The 24,306-nt window shown below is 43.3% G+C and overlaps 2 protein-coding genes across 3 annotated transcripts in view; one reads left to right on the plus strand and one right to left on the minus strand.

The window, feature by feature from the left end:
* Positions 1-305: 305 nt before the first annotated feature.
* mchr1b (melanin-concentrating hormone receptor 1b) lies at positions 306-4,588 on the minus strand. 2 transcript variants are annotated; one of them, XM_035747902.2, is made up of 3 exons: positions 3,940-4,588; positions 3,363-3,453; positions 306-2,832 (listed from the first exon to the last, which is right to left on the minus strand). In XM_035747902.2, exons 2-3 carry the CDS (start codon positions 3,439-3,441, stop codon positions 1,802-1,804), a joined length of 1,110 nt encoding a protein of 369 aa, XP_035603795.1. In that variant the 5' UTR covers positions 3,442-3,453; positions 3,940-4,588; the 3' UTR covers positions 306-1,801. The 2 variants fall into 2 exon arrangements, with proteins under 2 accessions (XP_035603795.1, XP_035603794.1); XM_035747901.2 differs by having other exon boundaries at positions 307-2,832; positions 3,363-3,477.
* A 176-nt stretch (positions 4,589-4,764) lies between these two features.
* The window catches only part of LOC118365576 (growth factor receptor-bound protein 2), a 39,766-nt gene continuing 20,224 nt past the window's right edge, over positions 4,765-24,306 (plus strand). The window contains exons 1-2 of the mRNA XM_035747903.2: positions 4,765-4,954; positions 6,124-6,424. Coding sequence (XP_035603796.1) covers positions 6,347-6,424 — 78 coding nt within the window. The 5' untranslated portion in view covers positions 4,765-4,954; positions 6,124-6,346. The remainder of the gene's footprint in view (positions 4,955-6,123; positions 6,425-24,306) is intronic.

A 24,306-nucleotide genomic window follows, 5' to 3' on the forward strand; every position in this document is an offset into this window, starting at 1 on the left:
CGTTCTGCCCCTGAGCAAGGCAGTTAACCCACTGTTCCCCGGGCCCCGAAGACGTGGATGTGGATTAAGGCAGCCCCCCGCACCTCTCTGATTCAGAGGGGTTGGGTTAAATGCGGTAAGACACATGTCAGTTTAAGGCATTCAGCTGTACAACTGACTAGGTTTCTCCCTTTCCCTTTCCCTTTCTATAGAGTGCTGAACTTGTATGAGAAACCCCCAGTTGTTATCACTATTTCTGCAGCCTATACTAGGACAGCTCTTAATTCCAAAACCACATGTGTACATTGCAGTAGGATATCGCTTTCATCTGGGGTTTTCCTTTGGTAATGGCCATTTTGAGTTACTGAGTGAAATTAAATACTTGATGTGCATTATTAATGTATTTGTACCCTGGTGCAGTGTTGTGGTTCCATAAATGAGACGTGAACCAGGATCCATTTTAATACCACTAATGATTTGGTAAAGCGGGGTCAAAAATTGGATTCCCTTCGTATTTTGATTTGCTTTACCTCCATTTTACTCCTTACACATATATACAAGTGCACAGTATTGTCAAATTAGTACTACGTTTATTTGATTGAACACCAATTCAGGTACTTTATTTCTGGACAGTGTTGGAAGGGAATCCAATTTTCCTGGGAATGTAATAACAATAGTAATGTATGGGTGTCTGGGTTTGAGAGCGGTAGAGTTCAATATTGCATTTTCCTCCTTCTAAAGCAAGCCATTACTACCCTACAAATGGTTCAATTCCAGCCCAGTGATAACTTTGCCCTTTTCCAAGATTACCAGCAGATAACCTGCCTCTCTTCTACAGCAGCCATCAGGTAAAATATTGCTTTGTTTGGACAGAGTGCTTTTTCCTCTTTTATGTGTGCTTCCCCTTCTCTGAGAATAAGAGCTCTTCACAAATACACAAAATGCACTCTAGCACAGACAGTTCTGCTGCTACTGTATTGCATTGGGTTTGTCTTACGTCTCATGCTTTAATTCTTTATTGTGACATCTAGAAATCCCTTTGGATCAATTGCAGTCATTCAACACTGCATCGTGCATCAGAACATTATTCTTTTCCCAAAGATAACAACATAGAGGTTTCCTTGGTGATCACGGACATTACATGGTAATAGACAGGCTGCACATATTCAATATTACAAAATGACTAAGGACAACATGTTAGAAGACAGCCCAAAATAATACATCAATACGTCACAACTTTCTCAATGATCACAGTCATCACACAGGTTCCAGTGTAGACATAGATGACATTACGACAAGGTGTGATTTCCCTGCTTCTCAGATCACTGACTGGACGGACCGATGACAGAATCACAGAATATCACATATCTACACAGAAACCTGTTTTAACACATTGAACTGCAGTGGAAATCTGTCAAATCATCAAAGAAAACGAAATACAAATTGCTACCACTTGAAACAGAACTGCAAAATAGTGTTATTGATAACTGTGGGATGACTTCCTTTTATAAAAGTACACATTGTTACTAATAGCCTACAGTTCAATTTGCCTACTGAATACTAGTACAAAGTCCCTGTATTCACAGTTCCTACATTAGAGCATGATAGGATAGGATGGAGAAGTGTCTTATAAACACAGTACTGCTGTGTACAAAATAGATACTGTACACACTCAGCATTTCTACATACATTGCACGTTAACCCTGTCACACACATTGGGAGAATGACTGTCTGATGGGGGCACCACTTCCCACTGAGCTGAGAGAGAGCCCAGATTCATGGAATTAGGGCTGAGGGATGGGGCTCGGCTAGGGCTCCTGACTCAGTGCACAGCCACAGTGACAGGCAGCATGTTGTGTACTAGTAGGTCTCTGGAGGACTGAGACTGATGATTACACTCTGGGGCCAGTCTCAGACTCACACTACCGTCAGCCATGACAGAGTTCAACCCGAAGACCCGATTGTTCGGCCGGATGGCCACAATGAACTGCCTCTTAAAGGTCTCACTCAGCAAAATGTAGAGGTATGGGTTGACGCAGCTGTTAGCGTAACCCATGCTGATGGCAATGTTGTAGACATAGAGGAAGGCAAAGCTGGGCCTCTGAACCCCCAGGTGGGCCAGCTGCAGGATGTAGTACGGAGCCCAGCAGATGAAGAAGGCCAGGCATATAGCCACAGCCATACGGGTCACCTTACGTGTACGTACTCTCAAGCTGCGCTGGGGCAGGGGGGCCACTGTGGCAGACATGTTCTGAAGGATCTTGAAGAACACCACGCAGATGATGACCAGAGGCAGGGCGAAGGCCATCACGAACTGGTAGAGGGTAAACCAGTAGGTGTCAGTGGCTGGATTGGGCAGCAGGAGGGCACAGCCCACTGAGCCGTCCCCTCGGGGCATAAGGCCAGCATACATCCACACGGGAGTGATGGAGACCAGGGAGAGCACCCACACCAGACCCACCGCAGCCCCCGCCACGCAGGGTGTGCGCACATGGTTGAAGCGGATGGGATGGACCGTGGCCAGGTAGCGGTCCAGAGTCATGACGGTGAGGATGTAGGTGCTCACTATCTGGCTGTTGGAGTCCAAGGCGGTTATGACCGTGCACATGATGTCACCAAAGCACCAGGAACCGTTGCCCAGGAGCTGGTGGATGAGGAAGGGCATGCCCAGGAGGAAGAGGAGGTCCACAAAAGACAAGCTGAAGATGAAGATGTCCGGCACTGTCTGCTGGGCTCGGAACTTGGTCTTCTTCACAATGGTGTAGATGACAATGCAGTTGCCAATAATCCCAAAGAAACAGATGACACCGAAAATGCTGGGCATTAGGACGTTGTGGTAGGGCACATCATTTTCTGTAAGTATGACAAGATAATTACATTCAGTCTCATGTGGCAGTGTCATTCAGACAGGTGTTCGCTTGCATACAGTTAGTCTTGACTTTTACTAACAGTATATTGTCACTCCTGGCTGCTACATCACAAAGATCAGAGACTCCAAACGAATCCTCAGAGATGGGAACTGCCAACTCATGTGGTGCTAATATTCATTGCTAATTATAAACTGGGTGGTTCAAGCCCTGAATGCAGTTGTATATCAGATGGTATCCTAGGGGAATAACATAACATGTGTTTTTGCTGTTTTAATTATGTTGGTAACCAGTTTAAAATAGCAATAAGGCACCTTGGGGGTTTGTAGTATTTGGCCATATACCACATCTTGGGCCTTGTTGTTTATTTAAACCACGCGTTGACATTTAATAATTTCATTCAAATGTAAAATAAAAGTCATAGGACTAAATTCCCAGGATAACATTGAATTAATTAACATTGATTTTACATTATAACATTCAAGCATGAAATCAGGAAAATCACAGGCTACCTACCTGCTGGACTTTCGGGTGAGTTGTATGATGGGAGAGACGTCTGAGACCAGTTCTCATTCGATACATTTTCGAGGTCCATTTCGAAGTTAGACTAAGCTCAACAAATGGATGGGCTCTGAATGAAAAATGTTGTGAAAACAGGCAAATAACGTAGGCCTAATTACCATCAGAGTAGACTATAGAAATAAATATTCTGTCATCAGTAGGCTATACTATTGCTGTGCTGCTTGGCTACTGTCAATAAAACCCACTTCGTGCTCAAATAGATGCAGTCGAATCGTGAAATGTATTATTTCATAGTGGCAAGAATTGTTGTAATGACATCAAAATATATTCGGGAAATTCCTTCTCCTCATCACAGTCTCAAAAATATAAAGGTGAAACATTTGTAACTACTCAACATTCTTTACAACCCGAATTGTAAACATCTTAGACCCAAAGAAAGGCACGGGCGCCCTTGTCTATGTTGTGCACTGTAATTATTGGTGATGAACCAGGCTCCAATTATTCTAGTACATCAATTAATCAATCAATCAAAGTAATTCAGTGGAGACGGGGTGAATTTGTACAAACTGACCTTTTCCTGCTTCTATTTCTGTAGCCTCTCCTCAAAATCCAATTGGTCTTCTTCTATCTTTACACCAGTAGTGTTGCTAATCAAAGCACTCCCTCACACAAGAATAATTCTTGAAAGAGAGCCTGTGAGGTTTACAGTGATGTGCCTTGCCAACATTTCATATGGTGGCTTCGCATCCTGCCCTATATGGCAGAGAAAAAGAGGAGGGGTACATAGAGACACGTAGTGACAACTGATTTTGCATCGTAGCAATAATAGGCTATGTGTGATACCAGTTTGTAAGTGCCTAGGTGCACAAGTAACACAGTGCCACTGTCAAGATTGATGCCCGTTTGTGATGGCACTGTTTGTTGGATTGACAACAACTAAGAACAAAAAACGTGCCACAAGGATAGGATAACTTTGACAATCCTTCTAAATGTAGCTATTTGTATTCCAATCATTAATTTCATTGCCTTTCGTCCCTTGACACCAGAGTGTAAGCATTATTATTTTGTGTGTAGAACGTAGTGGAAACCATTTGCCACTAGGTGACGCACTTTGCTATGTTTTCACCATCTAACTAGCTATGTAAAAGAAATGTGTTTTAAAGTAGTACAACAACACTTTAATCTATATTGCCTATTGCTGCATCAGGCATAACAAAGTTATGTGACAGACAGAGATACATATATTTTCGCTGTACTTGAATTTGTTTTTAAAAGAGCAATCACAGAGCTTTATGCAGCGAGCTATTAGGTGAAAGTATCGCGATAGACGGTCCAGTGGCTCGCACACGAGACCTATGGGCTGGTCAGACACTCTGCTCACAGCGCGAGGCAGGAGCCGAAGCTGCAGCAGCACCCAAAGATTCTGGAAGGAAGCGGAAATAAACGTCGCTGGCTAGTTCGAGTTTAAGCAAAAACAGACGGATTTTGTACATTTACCTCCACTAACAAAACTATAAAGTGTGGATTCTAAACAGTAAGGACATTTGATCAAGCAAGCAGTTTACATTTCACAGGTTAACTGGCGGGTGAGTTTTTGTCTCGTTCTACTGAATCCTAAGCCAAGGCTAGCCAGCCAGCTACAGTACCCGCTAGCATACGAAAGTATTTTCTTCGTTTTTTGCTTTGGTTAGCTATAGTACTGTAGCTAGCTAATAGGCCTACCTGCTTTCCAATCAGTCTTTCCTAGAAACGACGAATTCACATGCATAACTGCACACAAACATTTTAACCTGGATATTAAACAAATAACTGTTAGCTAAATAGGTTGGTGTCTTTTACTTGTTTGCTGTTACTAGTAGCTAGGTAAATAGCCGGCTAGCTTTTTCGTTTTGGCTAGTTGCTCGCTAACGTTAGCTTCCGCTTTCACATGTCTAGCGTTTGAACTGTCTCATAGCTCTAATTCAAAACAGCTGTAAACGGTGTTTCACAGTACAACCAACATAAGTGAATTTAGCGCACATGTAGTAGAATTGGCTATATCACTGGCCCTGATGTGGGTACCTAACGTTAGTTAACTGACTTTCCTACAAGTGGAAGTTGTGTCACAGATAGAAACAAACTGATAACGAGAGTTGCCAGAAAGCCTCCCAGTAACGTTAATGGTCAAATAATAACATAGAAAGATGTTGTTCACCAACTAGCTAGTTAGTCACTTAATATAACGTACTTCGCATAGTTGGTAAGTAAGCCTGGGTAACTAGTAGTGACCTACGTAGCGGAAAGTATCGAATTGATGCAGAAATTGTATATTCCAGTGCGGGTTTTGATTGTTGTGTGTGTGTGTGTGTGTGTAACAAGCAGGCTAAGAAATGTTTAGTAAACAACGAATCTGATTGGAGGGCTAGTAAACCACTTCGCATGAGGAATGTTGCACTACGACAGGTAGCTACAGACTTTAGCGCTCCACCATTCCTTAACCCAACAATGGCCTGTCAATTGTCAAATCTTGGCCAGCCACTAGTGTGGATTTAATTCAGACATTGGTACAGTTCGTTTTGCATTGCCAGGTGCTCCAGGTGGGTTGAGATTTCACTTAGGACCAATGGAATGGTCTAAAATTAATATCCTCCGTCCACCCCGGGCACCAGCCATCTCAATTTTAGTCCCATCATCATACAGTGGTCGACCAACACAGCGCCCAGACGTAAACAGAGATGCTAGATATTAATTTGTGACGTGTCTCCCTTTTTTGCAGATACCTTCTGTGAGCTTTATGTGAGGATCCATCCCTAAAGGAACGGGTCATAGACGGGAGGAGCGACTCGGAGCAAGCAACCGATCACGGAATTCTTGAACAGTTATTTTTTTTATACTGAAGTTACTGGTCTCCACACATCAACGACAGGGAATAAAACAGCATTCACCCTCACAAGTACCCTAAACCCACGGTCATACACAGTTATCCAACAATCCGTACCATGGAGGCCATTGCCAAATATGATTTCAAAGCCACTGCTGACGACGAGTTAAGTTTTAAACGTGGGGAAGTTCTAAAGGTAGGATGAGTGCATTTTTTTGTCTTCAAATTATTTAATTGCAAGGCTTGGTAACTGCTAGTTATCTGCTTTAAAGGATTGTATAATTCACCTGATCGAAGGTTGTTAATCTACTTATATTTTTAGCGGCACATCAAATTGGTTTTCTGTGATCATATGCCCCTCAATTGTCAAGAAAAAATACATTTGAATTACACAAACATGTTTTTCTATTGCAAACCAGCTACAATAAAATGTTTATCATGGAAAATATCAGACCTTATCGCCCCACGTCTAGTAAATAACAGCAACTCAACAGTTTATTTGTCAGAGTTGTTGCCTTCTGCATTGTTCCTCTTTGCACTTTCTTTCCTCAGCCCTTTCTTCACACACAGTATAGTATCGGTATCTTAAGCTGCACCTTAATGAATAAGCTAACATCACAGTACGCTCAATACAAGCTTTAGGCCTAGTAGAGTGATAGGGCTCCACACTGGGAACACAAGGCATTAGCGGATGGGTTTATTTCACGGTATTGAAATGCCAATCCTTCAACTTCTCTAATCTGACACAACCTGGGGCCAATGTATCACTTCAGACAGCCATCCTACTCAAAGCCTCACTTTCATGCTCCCTGAAAAGAGCTCAGTCCATTTTCGGAGCTTGATCATCATGGGACTGCAAGATATTAGGAGGAAAAATTATATGCAAGTGCTCTGGGATTTAAATGTAATCATCATAATCCCTCTGAATGTCAATGGGTTTTAGGTAAAGAGGGGGTAAATTTACCGCCTAAGCACACCAGCTATCATATGTTTTATCTGATTTACATTTCAAACGATTGTGTGTGTGTGGCAAATGGAGCTAAACCTTTCTCTTGCTAGCAACTACATGTTTGTAAGATTCTGTACACTTTAAATCCTTTGAACTACTCCGTACACCCCATCAGAATGCCTCATGCACTATTTTTGTATTCATGTCATGGATGAATGTCAACAGATTTTTTCTCTGGGACACTTGATGAACATAACACACCAGTGCAAACCGTCCATGTTCTTACACCATAATAGAGGTGTGTGTTGACCGGCAACAGGAACCCACCCGCCTCTCATGCAGTTGGAGAAGACACTGCTGTTGAAACACTATCAGTAGTCATCTCCCACTTATTTTAAAAACCCACCCAGTCTCTTCAACATGAGTCACATTCAGAAAATATGTTCTTGACCAGCTCATTTCTGGGTTTTAAAGCATAGTTAAGTAATGTTTAAAGCTAGTTAAGCACAGTGGTCTCTTACACAAGACCCCTATAACCACAGAAACACAATACTCTTCATTTCAAATCTAATGTTATTTGTCACGTGCCGATAATAACTGTAGACCTTTTTTTCTCCACCTTTTTTAACCAGGTAGGCTAGTTGAGAACAAGTTCTCATTTACAATTGCAACCTGGCCAAGACAAAGCATAGCAGTGTGACAAACAACAAATAGTTATACCTTACTGTGAAATGCTTACCTACAAGCACTTAAATTAACCTACAATGCAGTCCAATAAATAGTTGATAAAATGTTTACTAAATAAACTAAAGGGAAAAAATGAAATGAAAAGTATCCCAATAAAATAACTGAGGCTATATACAAGGGGTGCCGGCGGTGTCAATGTAAATTGTCTGGGTGGCCATTGGATTAATTGTTCAGCAGTCTTATGGCTTGAGGGTAGAAGCTGTTAGGGAGCCTTTGGACCTAAACTTGTCGTTCCGGTACCTCTTGCCGTGCGGTAGCAGAGAGAACGCTCTATGACTTGGGTGACTGGAGTGACTGGATTTTTTTATGCCTTCCTCTGACATGCCTAGTATTTAGGGCCTGAATGGCAGGGGGCTTGGCCCCAGTGATGTACTGAGCCATATGCAGTACCCTCTGTAGCTTTAGGACAGGTCCAACGCTGGGGTTACAAGGAGTAGGCTAGCCAGAGATATACTCCCGTCCCACCTAGCCTCCGATGCCAGCGTGGTGCTGGGCCCCTGTGATCGGACACCCACCTCGCCCAATCCCCCAGCAGCACCGAGCTCTGCATAAATATTAATCAGACAGCGAGGGTGAGGGGGCGAGCAGCTTGATGGCAGAACGCAATGCCTGCAGCACAGCAATACTCTAAAATTCCTGTAGGAGTTGCGTAAGCCACAGGCTAGACCGCCATGCACCCACATGGCCTCGGCATCATCGACAGATCAGAGAAAGACCCGTGGAATACTGGTGTGAGCGAAGTAACAGAATACATTTTGATTGCATGGGTATCTAAAAACCATGTACTTGAAAGGTTCTCCCCCCGTACGGTTTAATTTCAGCACTCATCTAAGTGCTAACTTTGTAATAAGTAGGTCCTGCCATATGAGAACAAGTCTCATTATATCTGTTGTAGAAATGTTTAAATGGCCTTGTCCATTCTGCCTCCCTTCATCCAGCCCTTCGTATGTGTCAGTAAGATCTTGAGGAATTATCTCATGCCTCTTGAATATTGCTACTTATAAATATGAAAATGATTGTATGCAGACTAGGTGCAGTCAACTTTTCTTTTTAGTCTGGGAATATATTAATTCATTTTGGCCTGTGTTTTTTTTGTCTTCGTACGTGGTTCACTATGGGGTTTTGAAGAGGCCTTATCTCACCAGTGGGCTCTGGGGGAGAGAGGGCATAGAAAGTAGAGCTACTTATTAGAGGGTTCTTATTACATTTGCATATCAGAAGAAGAAAAAAGTGATCTAATTTTTCACAGCCAGACTCGTTAGTGTTACTCTGAAAGAAGTTCACTTCTAGAAGTAGACAGCACGCTACCCAGAGTGAAATGTTTGTTGATTGGGCGATTCAGACAGTCTGCTTTTTACCCTTCCAAATCCATTTTTAGCACTTGATCACATCAGATCTTCAACACGGAGAAGGACATTGTCAGCCTGTCTACCTTGCAGAGGCATAAGTTTGAATGTGAAAGGAGTATGCACTACCAGAGCATGGGGAGGTCTAGGGTCCATTGTCCTAGAGAATCTCTTTAAGTGCATTTGGCTAGCCCCTCCTCCTGCTCTGTCCCTGGAACCTTGCATGTCATAATCCTTTCTCTGTGCTGCTTTTGTTCTTTGGCTGACATGTTTTGGCTTCAATTTCTACGAATCACCAGGGGGTCCTCAGTAGAATGATTGGTGCTTCTCACTTACGGGTGAATCCCTTTTTGAATTCAGTCACTTTGACAGCATCCCTTTTTTATTTAAACAACATTTCCATACATGTTTGGCCATTTTGCACACCCCACCATGAGACATCCATATATTCATTACTGGAAAAGATAAGCAGTTGAGTTTGATAGCATTTAAAATCTCCAGGGGTGCCGTACTACTGACTGACCCTGTAAAACAACACATTTCACTGCACCTGTCCAACCCTATAAACATGGTTGTCAAACTATTTTACAATAAATAAATAAAATAATACTAAATATAAATGCAACAATTTTCTAAGGAAACACAGTTCCTAAGGAAACCACTCAATTGAAATACATTAATTAGGCCCTAATCTATGGATTTCACATGACTGGGAATACAGATATGCATCAGTTGGACACCTTAAAAAAAGATTGGTGTAGGGCCTCCCGGGTGGCGCAGTGGTCTGCATCGCAGTACCACCAGAGACTCTGGGTTCGCGCCCAGGCTCTGTTGCAGCCGGCCGTGACCGGGAGGTCCGTGGGGCGACGCACAATTGGCCTAGCGTCGTCCGAGTTAGGGAGGGTTTGGACGTTAGGGATATCCTTGTCTCATCGCGCACCTGCGACTCCTGTGGCGGGCCGGGTGCTAACCAAGGTCGCCAGGTGCACAGTGTTTGCGCGCTGTGTTAAGAAGCAGTGTGGCTTGGTTGGGTTGTGTTTCGGGGGACGCATGACTTTCGACCTTCGTCTCTCCCGAGCCCGTACGGGAGTTGTAGCGATGAGACAAGATAGTCTTCTACCAAAAAGATGGCCGTTCTACCAAAAATATGTGTTTTTAGATCATTGACATTTTAAGGTTAAAGGCACTTGAAAAAAGGTGAATTTAAAAAATCACAAAATTATAAAATAGGTAGAAAATCCTGTTTTTAAATTATATCATTCTCAACCGTTTATCTTTTCTAGTGTTGAAGACATTGTTTCATTGTATGACCAGGTATACAAAATAGGTGAACTTTGAGCACGTGAATGTTTTTGCATTCATGTACAAAAATGAACTTTCTTACAACAGGCAAATATGTATGGAAGGTTTTGTTTAAACGAAAGGTGTGCTGTCAGAAAGTGATTGAATTCAAATGGATTTATTACCCTTTCATCATAATTGCCTTTGTTGTTGTGAATGAGTGCAGTGGGTGATCTGACTGGGAAAGAGGGGTCATTAACAGAACAGTGCCGAGCAAGCTCCACATTCGGGGACAGTTTTTCTGCAGTAGCAGTGAGAAATAGAGGGGAGACAGAATCTGAAATGGGGAGGCGGTGCTTGGTTGATGGCTACCTCATCTGGCGCCACCAGGTTTGGAGGGAACCGTAGTCCGTTCACTTGACAAGTCTCCCTTTCTCCAACTCTTAATTTCTTACCCCCCCCTTCCTCAATCTACTGATAGCAGGATACATGTCTGAATGTTCTCCCCTCCAGATTGCTCTTCTGTGGGACAGGACAGAACATGTCCATATCTTCTCCATCCCCCATAATGACCACAGGCTCCTCACATTGTGGCATGTTTAGCATGTAGGCTAAACCACGAAATGAAGCCTAAACCTTGAAGGCAGCTTGGAGCAACCATTATTTGCTAAGACGGGTTTTTCTTCAGACCAATTGTTCCCCTGAGGTAAGGTAATCATCAAAGAGTAGTGAGCATAGCCGGATTATTACACTTAAAAAGATTAATCCTAGATTATAAACCAACCGTTTGAAATCCAGGGGTTGTGTTCTGCCTTTTGGCAAGCTGCCGTTCGTTGTGACCGTTAGAGGTTGGCCGCTTTCTATTTGAGGAGTGTGGGATTTGTCCTTTTTAGGTTTGGCCTGCTCCCAAACTAGCAGGGCTGAGAGTCACTAGTTGCAAGGTAGATTTGGTCACATTTTAAATGGCCTGCTACATGGCTAGTGCTCAAGATGGGCCTTTTTTGTCTGCCTTGTGTTTCAAACAGCAGTATGATAATTTCTGTGTACAGAACAATCACTTCAGATAAAGTCTACTTATTGTATGACTGGTTCTACGGCACAGAAAGGAAATGAACACAAATAGGCCTCGCGTGAATCTTAACCTCAACACCCCCAAATAGCCTGCTGCTTCCATTCAGTCTGGACATTTTGATATGTGATAAAGCATCAGTCAGTTTATCATATCAGACAAAGCTATCAGTGTGATATTTTAAAAATGGGAAAGGAAACTAGGTAGCTCAGCCGTTCTGTTTCCAAGTCTGTGCAGTTTTATGCAAATGGTCAGGTTCACATACTGTAGAGTAGACTGAGTAGTCTTGTGATTAATTAATCATCAATCTATTCGAAGGTATTTATCATAATAATGTGTAACTTTCACCTCTTTAAAGCTTAGTATCTGTTTCTTCTATCTACTGAATTATTAAACCCAGTTTAGTTTGCATGCAGGGTATTGCATTCAAAAATCCATCCAAGATTGATTATCAGTGTCTGAGGCATGCTTTCCTCAAAATCTCTCTCCAGTACTGCCTGCTAGTGCCTAGCCTAAGCATCTCTGCTTTTGAGACAAGGGGTCTCTCTCACGAGAGGGTGGCCTGTGTTGAGGCTTTGTTATTCAAAGCCCCTAAAGTCGCCTTAAGTGCACCAGCATGGAGAGATCTGGTGTTTGTATTCTATTTTCTATCCCCCCATCACCACACAGGAGCATCTGTTGAGCCCTTGTGTTTCACACAATGTATCGTCTCTGTGTCACCTCTCTCTCAGTGTGTCACTGTTAGTCTCTGGGTGACTGAAGCCTAGACTGTAAGAGTCTCTGTACTCTGAACAAGATTGTGAGTTGGCCCTCTCAAACCAGAAGCTGTGCTGTGATGTCAGTGCCTACAGTCTGGTGGTGTAGCTGATGAAAGAAATGCTTGTACATGTCAGTGATTGATAAACTGTATGTCAATCACAGGATATCAACTGAAGGCTTCTTAAAGATGAAATAGGATTCTTAATCCAAACAGTTGTGAAGATGTTTAGCGACTAGCTGGTGCTACACAGCAATTTATTTCACCCTCATTTCCGCCTGCTTTTAGAAAAGACCCTTTACATAACTAGTTATCTAAAGCTCCACCATTGATGGGATGAAAGGGGTGGGATTGGAACGTAACATGCATTAATCGCCTCATGCTGCTGCTGCTGTGTAAGCCTTTTGTTGTGTTTCCTAAACATGACAATGTCTTTTTACAGAAATATACATCATTCTATAGTCCAGATTCAAAAGATCGACTATGTGAAATCAAGATATCTTTAAACCTCTTTCCCTCAGTATTCAGTCAGTAGGTTTTGTGTGTGAATATGACATCAGTCACTTTGGATTAAAAGTTTGCTTTACTGATTTCTCTCGCTAGAATGCAATGTCTGGTTGAATATTTAAGGTTCACTAAAGCCCGTGTTATTTGTATTTTTTGGAGTAGAGCTGGTCATGATTTTTACATGTTTTCTGAAGGCCGTTATTATCTAATTACGTGGTGCTCTTGGGAGTTTTTTTCCATTGCTCGAAAAGAGGGAAGTAAGACTTAAACTGGTTTCCACAAGAGCTGACAGAAAGTCTGTGTTTTTACCATGATTGAGCTGTGGGAAAGTTTGGTGAAATTAGTCTGTGCATGCATTTTGTGTGTGAATGTATATGTAGCCTGTTTGTGTTCTCTTTTACATTACCCTTTCAATGTGTTGCCCTTCATGTGTTTTCTGAGAGAGACTGTAAGAACACTGCTGACCTGAAATGACTTACATTTTTTCCCTTAATTATCCAAACCCTAACCCTTAACATAATTTGAAGAAATTCTGAAATTAAATATCGGTTTGCAGGTCAGAAGTGTCCGCATAGCCTTTTCAGTGTTTTCTGTGAGAGTGAGTGGTCATAGCCACTCATGTGGCCTGCCTTTGATTCTGACCACAGTGGGGACGTGTGCAGTGTATGGTCCTGTTGTTTTCACATTGTGTTGCGCATTCAGGTTGCACTGTTCCTCGGCCTCTACCACTGACTCACACAGCTGATTGACCAGCCAGGGCTCCTCTAATTTGAAGCCCTGAGTCACACACAAATGTATCCCTCTTATTTGTTACACACACAGACTAAGCGGGCAATCACATTCTGACAGCAACAACGGCTGAAATGTTCCTACAAAAAAGGCCTTTTTTCTACCCTTTTCTTTCCCGCTCTGTTTAGCTTACCTAGAGTTTTCTCAGGTGCAGGATGGTAGTCTTGGCGCTGAATTATACTGTCCATATTAGGCTTAGGCTAACTGTAATTGAAGAACATGTACCTCATATAGACATCTTTGTGTGTGTGTGTGGTGTTGCACATAGTTTTTTTCTGCTTATCAATAAATGGCGTACACAACAGAGCTGTACTCCTACCTTCCTGTTTTTATTAAACATACATTTTAAAGCTGTTAGATATTTCTGAGTTTCCGTAGAGTTTCTTTACATATTAACCTAAATAGTGAAGTGTTAATAGAATAATCTTAGCGCACACTAAAATGTACGTAGCTAATATGAAAAATATCTGGTAAATTTTTCCCTCACATTGTGCTGATTGACTTAGTTTCACAGTGTGTCATGTGAGTTTGCATCAGCGTTAAAAAGGGGAAGGAACTCATTTTAGTTTTGGGGGGTTTCAAAAAATTCTCCTTTGGGTTAGGCTCACTGCCTCTGACAATAGAAACCTTTTCTTTATGCTCTTGGTTAGTTCTCCTTTGAGAAGCATGAATGCAGCCAGTGCTTTTTCAGATCTATTTGTACAGCAAAAGACAGCCCTCTATTTGAGAACCAGAGTGCCATTATAACGCTGCCAATGCCATATTGTAGAAGCAGTGAGCTGTAAATCTCCTTTTTTATCTGCCCTAGATGTTTTTCCTATGGGCACCTCAAGTCAGTCATGCCATATGGCAGGGCAGCCAATACCTCATCGCTGTGCTCTTCTAGCACAACGGAAGCTAAGGCTACATGAGCCATGATGCCAGATGCGTCCAGTCAGTGTATGTCATGTGAAATAAACATGTTATTGATTTTTAAAGTAATTTTATTGTTTTAGGCTATGCTTACTGTACATTTATTCACCCATCTCAAATCATCCACCATTACAACAAAAAAAAACTGAGGGGAATAGCCTGGTAGTGTTTAGGTTTGTTTAGGTTTATCCCTGCCGGCCAAACCCTCCCCTAACCCGGACGACCCTGGGCCAATGGTCTCCCGTTTGCGACAGAGCCTGGACTCAAACCCAGAATCTCTAGTGGCACAGCAACATTGTGATGCAGCGCCTTAGACCACTGAGCCACTCGGGAGGCCCTGCGCATGCCATACATACTCATGTTTCACTTATAAACCAGACCTGGACTGTGAACGAGCAATAAAACTCTGCCCGGAAAATGCCCTCTATTCACCTTTTATGGTGACAATAACGCACTTTATTTGCTGTATAATTTGGCACTATTTTGAATTAGGTCACGGCAGTTTTGTAAAAGAAGCAGCAATTGCGTATTTGATCACATTTCTGTAGATGTGTGGGCAGAATGTTCAGATATTTTGCAGTGACTTTTATTTCTTCAAACAACATGCGTCCTGCTTGTCAGCATATTTTGCAACATTGGTTGCATGTTGGAATCAATTTAAATGTAGGCTACAGCCCACACTTCTATATAAACAAATCATTTTTAAATATTTTGTTAATCAATGAATTGTTTCCATGTTCTGCCTTGGTATAGGCTTTGAGATTAAATAGGTTTATGATGTCACGCTCCTATCGTACAGCAATAATCAAATATTTTACATAAGCTACCGGTCTATTTACTGTGTTGGCAGAATGTTAATGTATGCTGTATTTAGAAAAGGACTGCGACGACAGTTTCTGAAAGAGACTATAATGGCAAATTGTTGTTCACCTGTTCAATTAGTCTGTAGGCTATAAACTGTGATGCCTATGGGTTCACGTACAGCAGAACTTGAAATTCATGGCTTATCTATTCACTTATGCTCAATTGAACGAGTGATGTGCATGGTAGTTTGTTGTTTTCAGGAATATGAACCTATCACAGCCAGAAAAGGTGAGACATTTATTCTGTTATGAGTCCTATGTTGAATTATTTTAGATTACAAAAATAAAACGCTAGAGCTGTGTTCGAATACTCATACTAACTGCACTAACCATACTATTTGTGACTTTAAATTGAGTATGTAGTTTGCGATTCTTCAGAAAATGGGCGTGTCAGCCAGTTAGCTTTGGTGCTTGACTGCCGTTGTGAGGTCAGAACGCCCGGCTCAACCCTACTCCACAGCCAGAGCATCCAGTGTGCGCTCTGAATGCTCTGAGAACGATACGCTCTGAATTTACAAATGGACAATCTGACAACGCTCTGGATTTACGAACGCCCAGAGCGCACTCTGGCACTTGAGATTGAATTTACGAACACACCCGAAATCACAAAATGTTTAGCTAGTCATTTGTTATGCTAACAAGCTAGCAAGAGGTTGCATAGCAACAGCATCAACTTCCGGTAGACAGGCGATGCGCTAGTAGGCTCAACTGAAAGGATACCATTTGTTTACAGTATACTAAAATGAACTAATAGTATTTAGTGTGTATATACTCATTATGTATGTAGTATACAGTATGTGTATTTGAACACAGCCTAGATTTTCTCTCTTCTCACAGCCTCAAATGGCTGCATCTTGTTATCAGGCTATGTTTTTTTGAAGTAAGCGTGTCATCCTATATCCCATTTGCACAAAATACTTGCTTGTCTGCTTGCAATACAATACCTCAACCACTATGCATGGTTTGAAGTTTGCATGGAGGAAAGGACATTCTCACGTCAAGTTCAGTTTTTATAAACTGGTGCACACAAGCTTTTGGGGTATATAAAATAAGTTTATAAAATACATATTTCTCAGTCCCATTTTACACAACAATTTCTGAGAGATATTGCATCCTATCTTTAGACCTAAGCACTGGGAAAGTGGATGGATGTTACCTTTTCTTATTGCGTTGTATCCAATCACGTCTCAGGTTATCAAGACAACCTGATGTCTTGTCATGCAGCCCTGATATGAGCTCCAGTCAGGCGGTGCTCCACTTTCGCTCCCATAAAGCAGCTATAACTGACGACCAGGAGAAGGCCACAGAGGAGAGTTTGCCCGGTAGCCTTCAGCAGCATTCACTCACACTCATTCCCTTCTCTGCCTCTCTCTTCCCCCCCTCTACTCTTCTGCTGCTGAACTAGAGGCTGGTGTTAAGCTAACACTCTCCCATTTGGCACTGTGAATGGTAAAGGATGGCCTTAATTGGTCTATATTAGAGCTGAGCGATATGGACAAAAATCTATATCATGATAAATTGCCTGAATTCATGCGATAATGATAAATTGAAGTTAATAATATTTAATGTGCACCTTTTTTTGAATGATCATTTAAAGTACTACTACTACTATTTTGATGGTTTTACCTATCAATTGTCCCATCAACAACCCCCCATATTGGCAAACATTTAATTTCAAACTTGACATTTCTCTAGTGTGGGCTACTTATCGTAATGAACAATGTCAGCAAAATGCCTGTGATGGGTTTGGTCGGTGTCGATAATTTTCAGGTTTATCGTCCCAGCTCCAGTCTATATCTACCTTTTTAATCTTTCACTGTGCAAACTGATCAGAATTGTGCTGTTTTAGGAGTATGTGCCACAGTAAAGTGGGACAGTCCCTCCTACCTCAGAGTGCTGGGAACCTTGGAATGCAGATTGAGCTTGTGCACTGGCACATGCGTGTGTGTGCAGTGCAGCTCTCACCACAGCTTAGCTCACTTCCTGTTTGGAGCCTCTTTCACCCCCAGCAGCTTCCTGTCTCCGCGGCACAGTCGATCACGACACCCCACACCTACAATGCTGCAATGGATTACAAAGTGCAAAACGGCATGTAAGAATACACCAGCCTGTGGGTCTCTTACTCATCACCAAAGAGTAGCTGGATTATCTTTACTGAACAACAGAAATACAAACAACATTTAAAGTGTTCGTCCCATGTTTCATGAGCTCAAATAAAATATCCCTGAAATGTTCCATAAGCACGAAGGTATTTCTCTCACATTTTGTTCACACATTTGTTTACATCCCTGTTAGTGAGCATTTCTCTTTTCCCCAAGATCATCCATCCACCGGACAGGTGTGGCATATCAAGAAACTGATTAAACAGCAGGATCATTACACAGGTGCACTTTGTGCTGAGGACAAAAGGCCACTTAAACAATGTGCAGTTTTGTCATACAACACAATGCTTCTGAGTTCTGAGGGATTGTGCAATTTGGGTTCTGACTGCAGGAATGTCCACCAGAGCTGTTGCCAGAGAATTTAAGGTTAATTTATCTACCATAAGTTGCCTCCAATGTCGTTTTAGAGAATTTGGCAGTACTTCCAACCAGCCTCACAACCACATGTCACCACGCCAGCCCAGGACCTCCACATCCGGCTTCTTCACCTGTGGGATCGTCTGAGAATAGCTTCCCGGACAGCTGAAACTGGGTTCGCACAACTGAAGAATTATTGCACAAACTGTCAGAAAGCCGTCTTAGGGAAGCTCAACTGCATCCTATTCCTCCTCACCGGGGTCTTGATCTGACTGCAGTTCGGCATCGTAACCGGCACGCTGGAGAAGTGAGCTCTTAGGGGATTAATCCCAGTTTCTACTGTTTCTGGCACACAGCGTGTATGGTGTCGTGTGGGCGAGCGGTTTACTGATGTCAATGTTGTTAACAGTGCTCCATGGTGCCGGTGGGGTTATGGTATGGGAAGGCGTAAGCTACGGACAACTAACACAATTGCATTTTATCAATGGCAATTTGAATGCACAGAGATATTGTGATGAGATCCTAAGGCCCATTGTCGTGCCATTTCGTGTTCCAGTTCCCGCCGATATCAAGCAACTTCGCACAGCCATTGAAGAGGAGTGGGACAACATTCCACAGGCCTCAATCAACAGCCTGATCAACTCTATGCAAAGGAGATGTCGCACTACACGAGGTAAATGTATGTCAGACCAGATACTGAATGGTTTTCTGATCCATACCCTCAACTTTTTTTTCCCTTCTGACCAACAGATCTGTATTCCCAGTTGTGTGAAATGCATAGATTAGTGCCTAATGAATTGATTTCAATTGATTGATTTCCTTATATTAACTCTAAAATCATTTACATTTTTACTTGTTGCGTTTAGATTTTTGAGTATATTTAATCATACTTCATGATCCCTTATTACATTTTGTTTACACAACCCCTCTTTTGAACCCCTTTATCTTTTTAATTGCAGTTCTTTTTTCTCAGTTATGATCCCTTTTTGGGGGGGCTCTCCATCACTATCCACTAGCTTTTACTCTCAAAGGGGGAGCTCTGAAGCTTTTAGCCAGTTACTTCTTCTAAGCCTCCGATTAATCTCCCCTATCACTTATTAGCTCTCTGCGCAGCTATCGATCCCATCTCCCATTTGATTTACCACAGAGGAGAGAAGAGTGCTTGCTGTGCCCTCTTATGCTGATCATTCCCCTCACTCCAGTCCAGTTCTGAGCAGAGCCTGATTAATACATCAGGAATCCTCTGAGCAGACAAGTTGACTCAAACCAGATCAGATCCAGTAATTGTATTTTCTATTTTTTATTCCCAGAACCCGACAGTTAAATTATAGGTCTGTTTTTAAGTCCGCATGAGTGGAAAATGTTTAAATCGCTGCCGTGGTGCTCAGTGTGAAGTTTTTGGTTCAGCTGAGGGCCTCTACTATGCCATTCTCCCAGCCAGGAACCTTCCATGTTCCCCTGCCATGTTAAGGGACCAACCACGTTGTGTGTTTCAGTAGCTGTAAGTGTAGTGAGAGTCATGGGGTTTCTCTAATTAAGTGTGGCGTCCCATGAGAGTGGGACTTAAATAAGCCTATGTCTCCCCCTCCCCTCTGTTGTCAGAACAGAGCTAATGTGACCTTATTAGGAAGCAGGGGAACTTTTCTAGAAGTTGTCTTGGAACACATTCTATGACACAAGCCATGGCAGACCCCCCATCCCCGTAATGTGGAGTTTTTTTGTTGAATTTTTACCCCTTTTTCTCCCCAATTTCATGGTATCCAATTGTTGTAGTAGCTACTATCTTGTCTCATCGCTACAACTCCCGTACGGGCTCGGGAGAGACGAGGGTTGAAAGTCATGCGTCCTCCGGTACACAACCCAACCAAGCTGCACTGCTTCTTAACACAACGCACATCCAACCTGGAAGCCAGCCGCACCAATGTGTCGGAGGAAACACTGTGCACCTGGCAACCGTGGTTAGCGCGCACTGCGCCCGGCCCGCCACGGGAGTCGCTGGTGCGCGATGAGACAAGGACATCCCTACCGGCCAAGCCCTCCCTAACCTGGACGACGCTGGGCCAATTGTGTGTCGCCCCACGGACCTCCCGGTCGCGGCCGGTTAGTAATGTGTAGTTTTAAAGCTGCACCTGGCTGACTTGCAGAAGTGTGTCACGGTTGTGAGTCATATTTAGGAGACAGAAGTTAAGAGAAGGAAGTGATTGAACAGTGAACATGGTGTCCCTTAGCAACACAGTGGAAGGCTTTCTGTCCATGTCACCACCGGCACCCTGCCCTCAGAAGGATGGAAATGGCAAATATTGCCTTACTGTGTTAATGGACTGAAATGGAGTCTTGACTGTTTGGCATCCTTATCTATGTTCTCTGGGAAAGCAAGCGGCAGCGGGCCCGCTTGCTTAACACTGATTCACCCTGGCGCCCACCCACGCTTTCCCAGGAACCAAAGGACAAGATTGGGCTCTTCATGTCAACATAGTGGGTCTCTGCTACCTGTCTCCTAGTCTCTCCATCATCCACAGTGTCTGCTGACTCTGCGCTCGCCAGAGCAGTAAATGCTATCTGCCCAGAGTCAGCTTGTGGCACTCATGGGGAAATTGGGATCAGAGCAGGCCATTTGCTTTAGTCAGGCATCACTGGGCCTGATGGCTGGATGAGTGTGAGTCACTGATAAATATCTAACCAGATAATGTCACAGGCCTCCTGTGTGCACCTCGGTTTATGGGCAAGGGCATTGAGGCATGCAGACACCTGTGGGTTGGATGGAGCCCCAGGGTCCTCTGCATTGCAGGGTGGACACAAACTGAGTCACTCTTCCTCAACCTCCCACTCTCTCTCACTCTCATATATTATCTCATGTCATCCTTTCACCCGTACCCCTCCTCTCCACTGTGCTGTAGTTGAGAGATGAGATTAGTCTGCCCCCTACCCCAGTAGTGGCTGGCCCAGAGCTCATCACCATGAGCGCCTGGAGACCACCAGACCCATGCTGCTGCTGCTAGCCGACGTCTCAGCTGGGCTCAGGAGGAGAGAGACACGTAGAGAGTGAGTTTGCTAGTGAGAGTGGGGAGGGAGGCGGCTGCAGAGTGCACTCTAATACTGTAATCCATTGTGGGCAGCATGTGAAGCTCGTTAAAGCGCCCTTCTAAAGCAGGGATTAGGGTGGTCCAATGCTCCTTGATCACAGCTACTGGACATAAACACCCTGTTAGACATCTCTCTCTCTCTCTCACACACACACACACACACACACACACACACCATCTGACACTCTGCCTCCTCCATGCTGCAGATAAACCACATCTAATGGCTCTTTATGCATGTACGATAAACTATGATTCTAGCCAACATAAAGACTTGTAGAATCTTCTTATTCTGTTGTCTGTTTTGTTTTACTTTTGTCACACACACAAAGTTCTCCTCTCTGTTCCCTCTGCTTATATGGTTTACATGGGAACAAACTGTACATGGAATATAGGCTACTGCTAATTTGGACTTCATACATGCCGTGTGGGACTGGCTGCTGCCATAAAATAGAGATGCCCCCATTTTCTATTTACCCGGAGGACTTTTCTTGAGCTGATCACAAGGAGTGTGATTCCTCTGAACTGGTCCATCATGCCTCTCCTCCTGAGAGGAGCAGGGCTTTGTAGCGTAGCAGTGAGTCAAAGCCGTAATTAGGACTCCTGCCGCCCCTGTCTCCTCCTTCCTGTTAATGCAAATCACCCTTCCTGCTCTAATGTGAAGAGAGGGGTGAGTATCAACCTGCAGTATCAATCTCTTTTGGCTTGCTGCTTATTTTTGGTCCCTCCCATCCATGGCTATCCCCATTCCCCAGAAAACCTCCTCAGGGGATGGGGATTGGGCAGGGGGTGTGAGTAGACTGCTCCTCTCCTCACTGACTGGCTTCACTGTGGCACATTCTGCTGGAGCCCTTTCTCCTTACACAGAAGTAGTGTGGAGTTATGGCTGAATCTCCAGTACTAAGCTACCAAGCAGTGTTTTAGAACATGTCAAGCTCGACCAGTAATGGGGTTGTCTGAATTGTTCTCTAACCCTCCACTGCTGATGATGGAAGCCAAAATGCCTCTTGCTTATCTGTTTCAGAGAGCGTGTTGCACAATCTTTAGATTATCGTGTAGACAGACCCGACCGCCATTGTAATAATGGGTAGTCCATTCCACCACTGAGCAATTGGTAAAGCTGGCATTGACCAGAGCTGAGCCCTAATTCCATACTCCATACAACAGCTGGCCTTCAATACAGATGGCTGTACACAGTGCCAGATTTAGTCCTTTTTAATTCTAGACATGAAGAAATTCTAATCCAACAGACAAGAATTGAAATTTGGATTAACCTCATCTCTGCTCTCTACATATGCGTCGCTAGAAGTCCTGTTTGAGACCCTTTCATATTTTACTTTCCCCGGTGCCTTGGTTTATGAAGTGGTACTTAAAAAGCCCTAGTGATTTCATGATGTAATGTATTGGTCCATTCACCTCAGTTGAGTTTGAGCTGACTAGGGGAATGCAGCTGTGGGGTGGCTCCCCGTGTGGTAATGGCCCTTAGTATTGGGTTAATTACAGGAGTGTTGGAGTGCTACATTAGCGGCAGGGTAAGCTTCTCTTTCTGGTGCATATCAGCACTCCTCAGATTGAGTGTCTGCTCCCTTGCTGTGGGGAAGGAGGGTCAGTGTGCTCTTGACCTTCCCCAGTCTGTTGGACTCATAGCACAGCCGCCAACGTGTCAACATACCAGGCCTTCCAATGGGTGCATTCCATGTACGCCAAACTATTTGCTTTGTCACGTTACTTTCACAGATTTTGAATACAGTTACTGTCTCTCGTGCGCTCATACACTACACACAGGCAGCGTTGTCAGATGATGAACAGAGGCCTTGTTCGCGGTTTTATCTGTCATGATCCTAATTGATACGATTCATTTGTCCGTGTGCGTTGAGTACAGGGTAAACTGATAAAGATAATCCTAGTTTTTCTGTTCCCGTCTCTCAAAAAGCTGAACAATGGTTGAATGTGAGTAGACAAGTTAATGAACCAGCCCTTGCTTAATCGCTGGATGGATGAACATGTGGGTTTTTATCTCTGTTGTTTTAATTGTAAATGCATGACAGAAGTCCATTATCAGAAACAACAGGCCTGGGAGGCCCATAGTTGAAACACACTTTATCTACTGGCCTCGGTTAATTTCACACTCCAGCATAATCTGCTGACTTGATTCATAGAAATGGTCTCTGGATTGCGTCCACAGTACAGACGCGTGGCTATCAGTCACCTCTCCTCCTCCTCTCATGCTAGGCTACACCAGGTAACCAGCCGGGTCTGTAAGCTATGCTAACGTCAGAAGAAACCCGCTCTACATGTTTTATGTCAGCTACTCTCATCTGCATTGGGTTGTCATTGAAGTCTGCTTTGGGGATGGCAGTCAGTCAGACCAAGGGGTGTATAGAGTTCATCATTATGCGTCTCAGGCTTGGCCACCAGGGTTTTAGCGGGGGTCTGAGGAGCGCCGTGTGTGTGCCAGTCTGCTCAATGGCAGCTGTGGAGGAGATTATCCCCCGGACTTTAGCCTCGCTAATAGAAACTCATGAATCTATTGTGCCTCAGTCAGATAAAAAAAAACTCTCTTTACAGGGAGGGAATGCAGTGTGCCCACAGAATCTCATTAACATAATGCAGGCCTGCCATGGAGCTCATGAAGACAGAGCAACGCACAGTCACAGTTCTGCTGTTGCCTTCTCCGAAAGAAACTGCCTACAAAGCAAATGTTTTCATCTTTTCACATCAGCTGCAGCTCTTTCAGCATATTTTTTTTTGTGTCATCAGACCGTTTGCACTAGACCTCGAGTTGAATTTGATGTGAGAGAATTGTCCTTCATAGCCATTGTCAGTTAAGAGATACAGTAACAAAACTGGTTAAGCAGACTAAGCCAAGCAGACTAAGCCAAGCGAGGTAAACAAGCCAACTAGGTTTACGGCTTTAACGTTTAAAGGAACTGCCTTGTGGTTTCATGTTATCATGGAACTACTTATAGAAGATTGACTGTTTTCAGCCTTTAACTCTGAGTAAACAGTCCTCTTCAAGCCCCAGGGAGAAGTGTAATTTCTTTACGCAGGCTGAGCAAACCTCTGCAACTGGTAGCTAACAACATAATGTGATAAAGAGAGAGTTTGCAAATTGGTTGCCGCTACAAAACTTTTCTTCTTGGTCTCAAGTCAACCTTTAATAAATGTAAATGTAAAATGTAACCTTTAAACACACATGGGTATGTTGGTAGAATACCGATATCACAGGGTTTTCATTGTGAATGGGAAAATATTGGTA

Source organism: Oncorhynchus keta, chromosome 32 (genome assembly GCF_023373465.1).
Source record: "Oncorhynchus keta strain PuntledgeMale-10-30-2019 chromosome 32, Oket_V2, whole genome shotgun sequence".
Lineage (NCBI taxonomy): Eukaryota > Metazoa > Chordata > Actinopteri > Salmoniformes > Salmonidae > Oncorhynchus > Oncorhynchus keta.

Coding starts and splice junctions, on each gene's coding strand:
- mchr1b (XM_035747902.2), bottom strand. CDS start 3,441: ATGGACCTCGAAAATGTATCGAATGAGAACTGGTCTCAGACGTCTCTC. Junction 2,833..3,362: donor CTCACCCGAAAGTCCAGCAG/GTAGGTAGCCTG, acceptor TCATACTTACAG/AAAATGATGTGCCCTACCAC.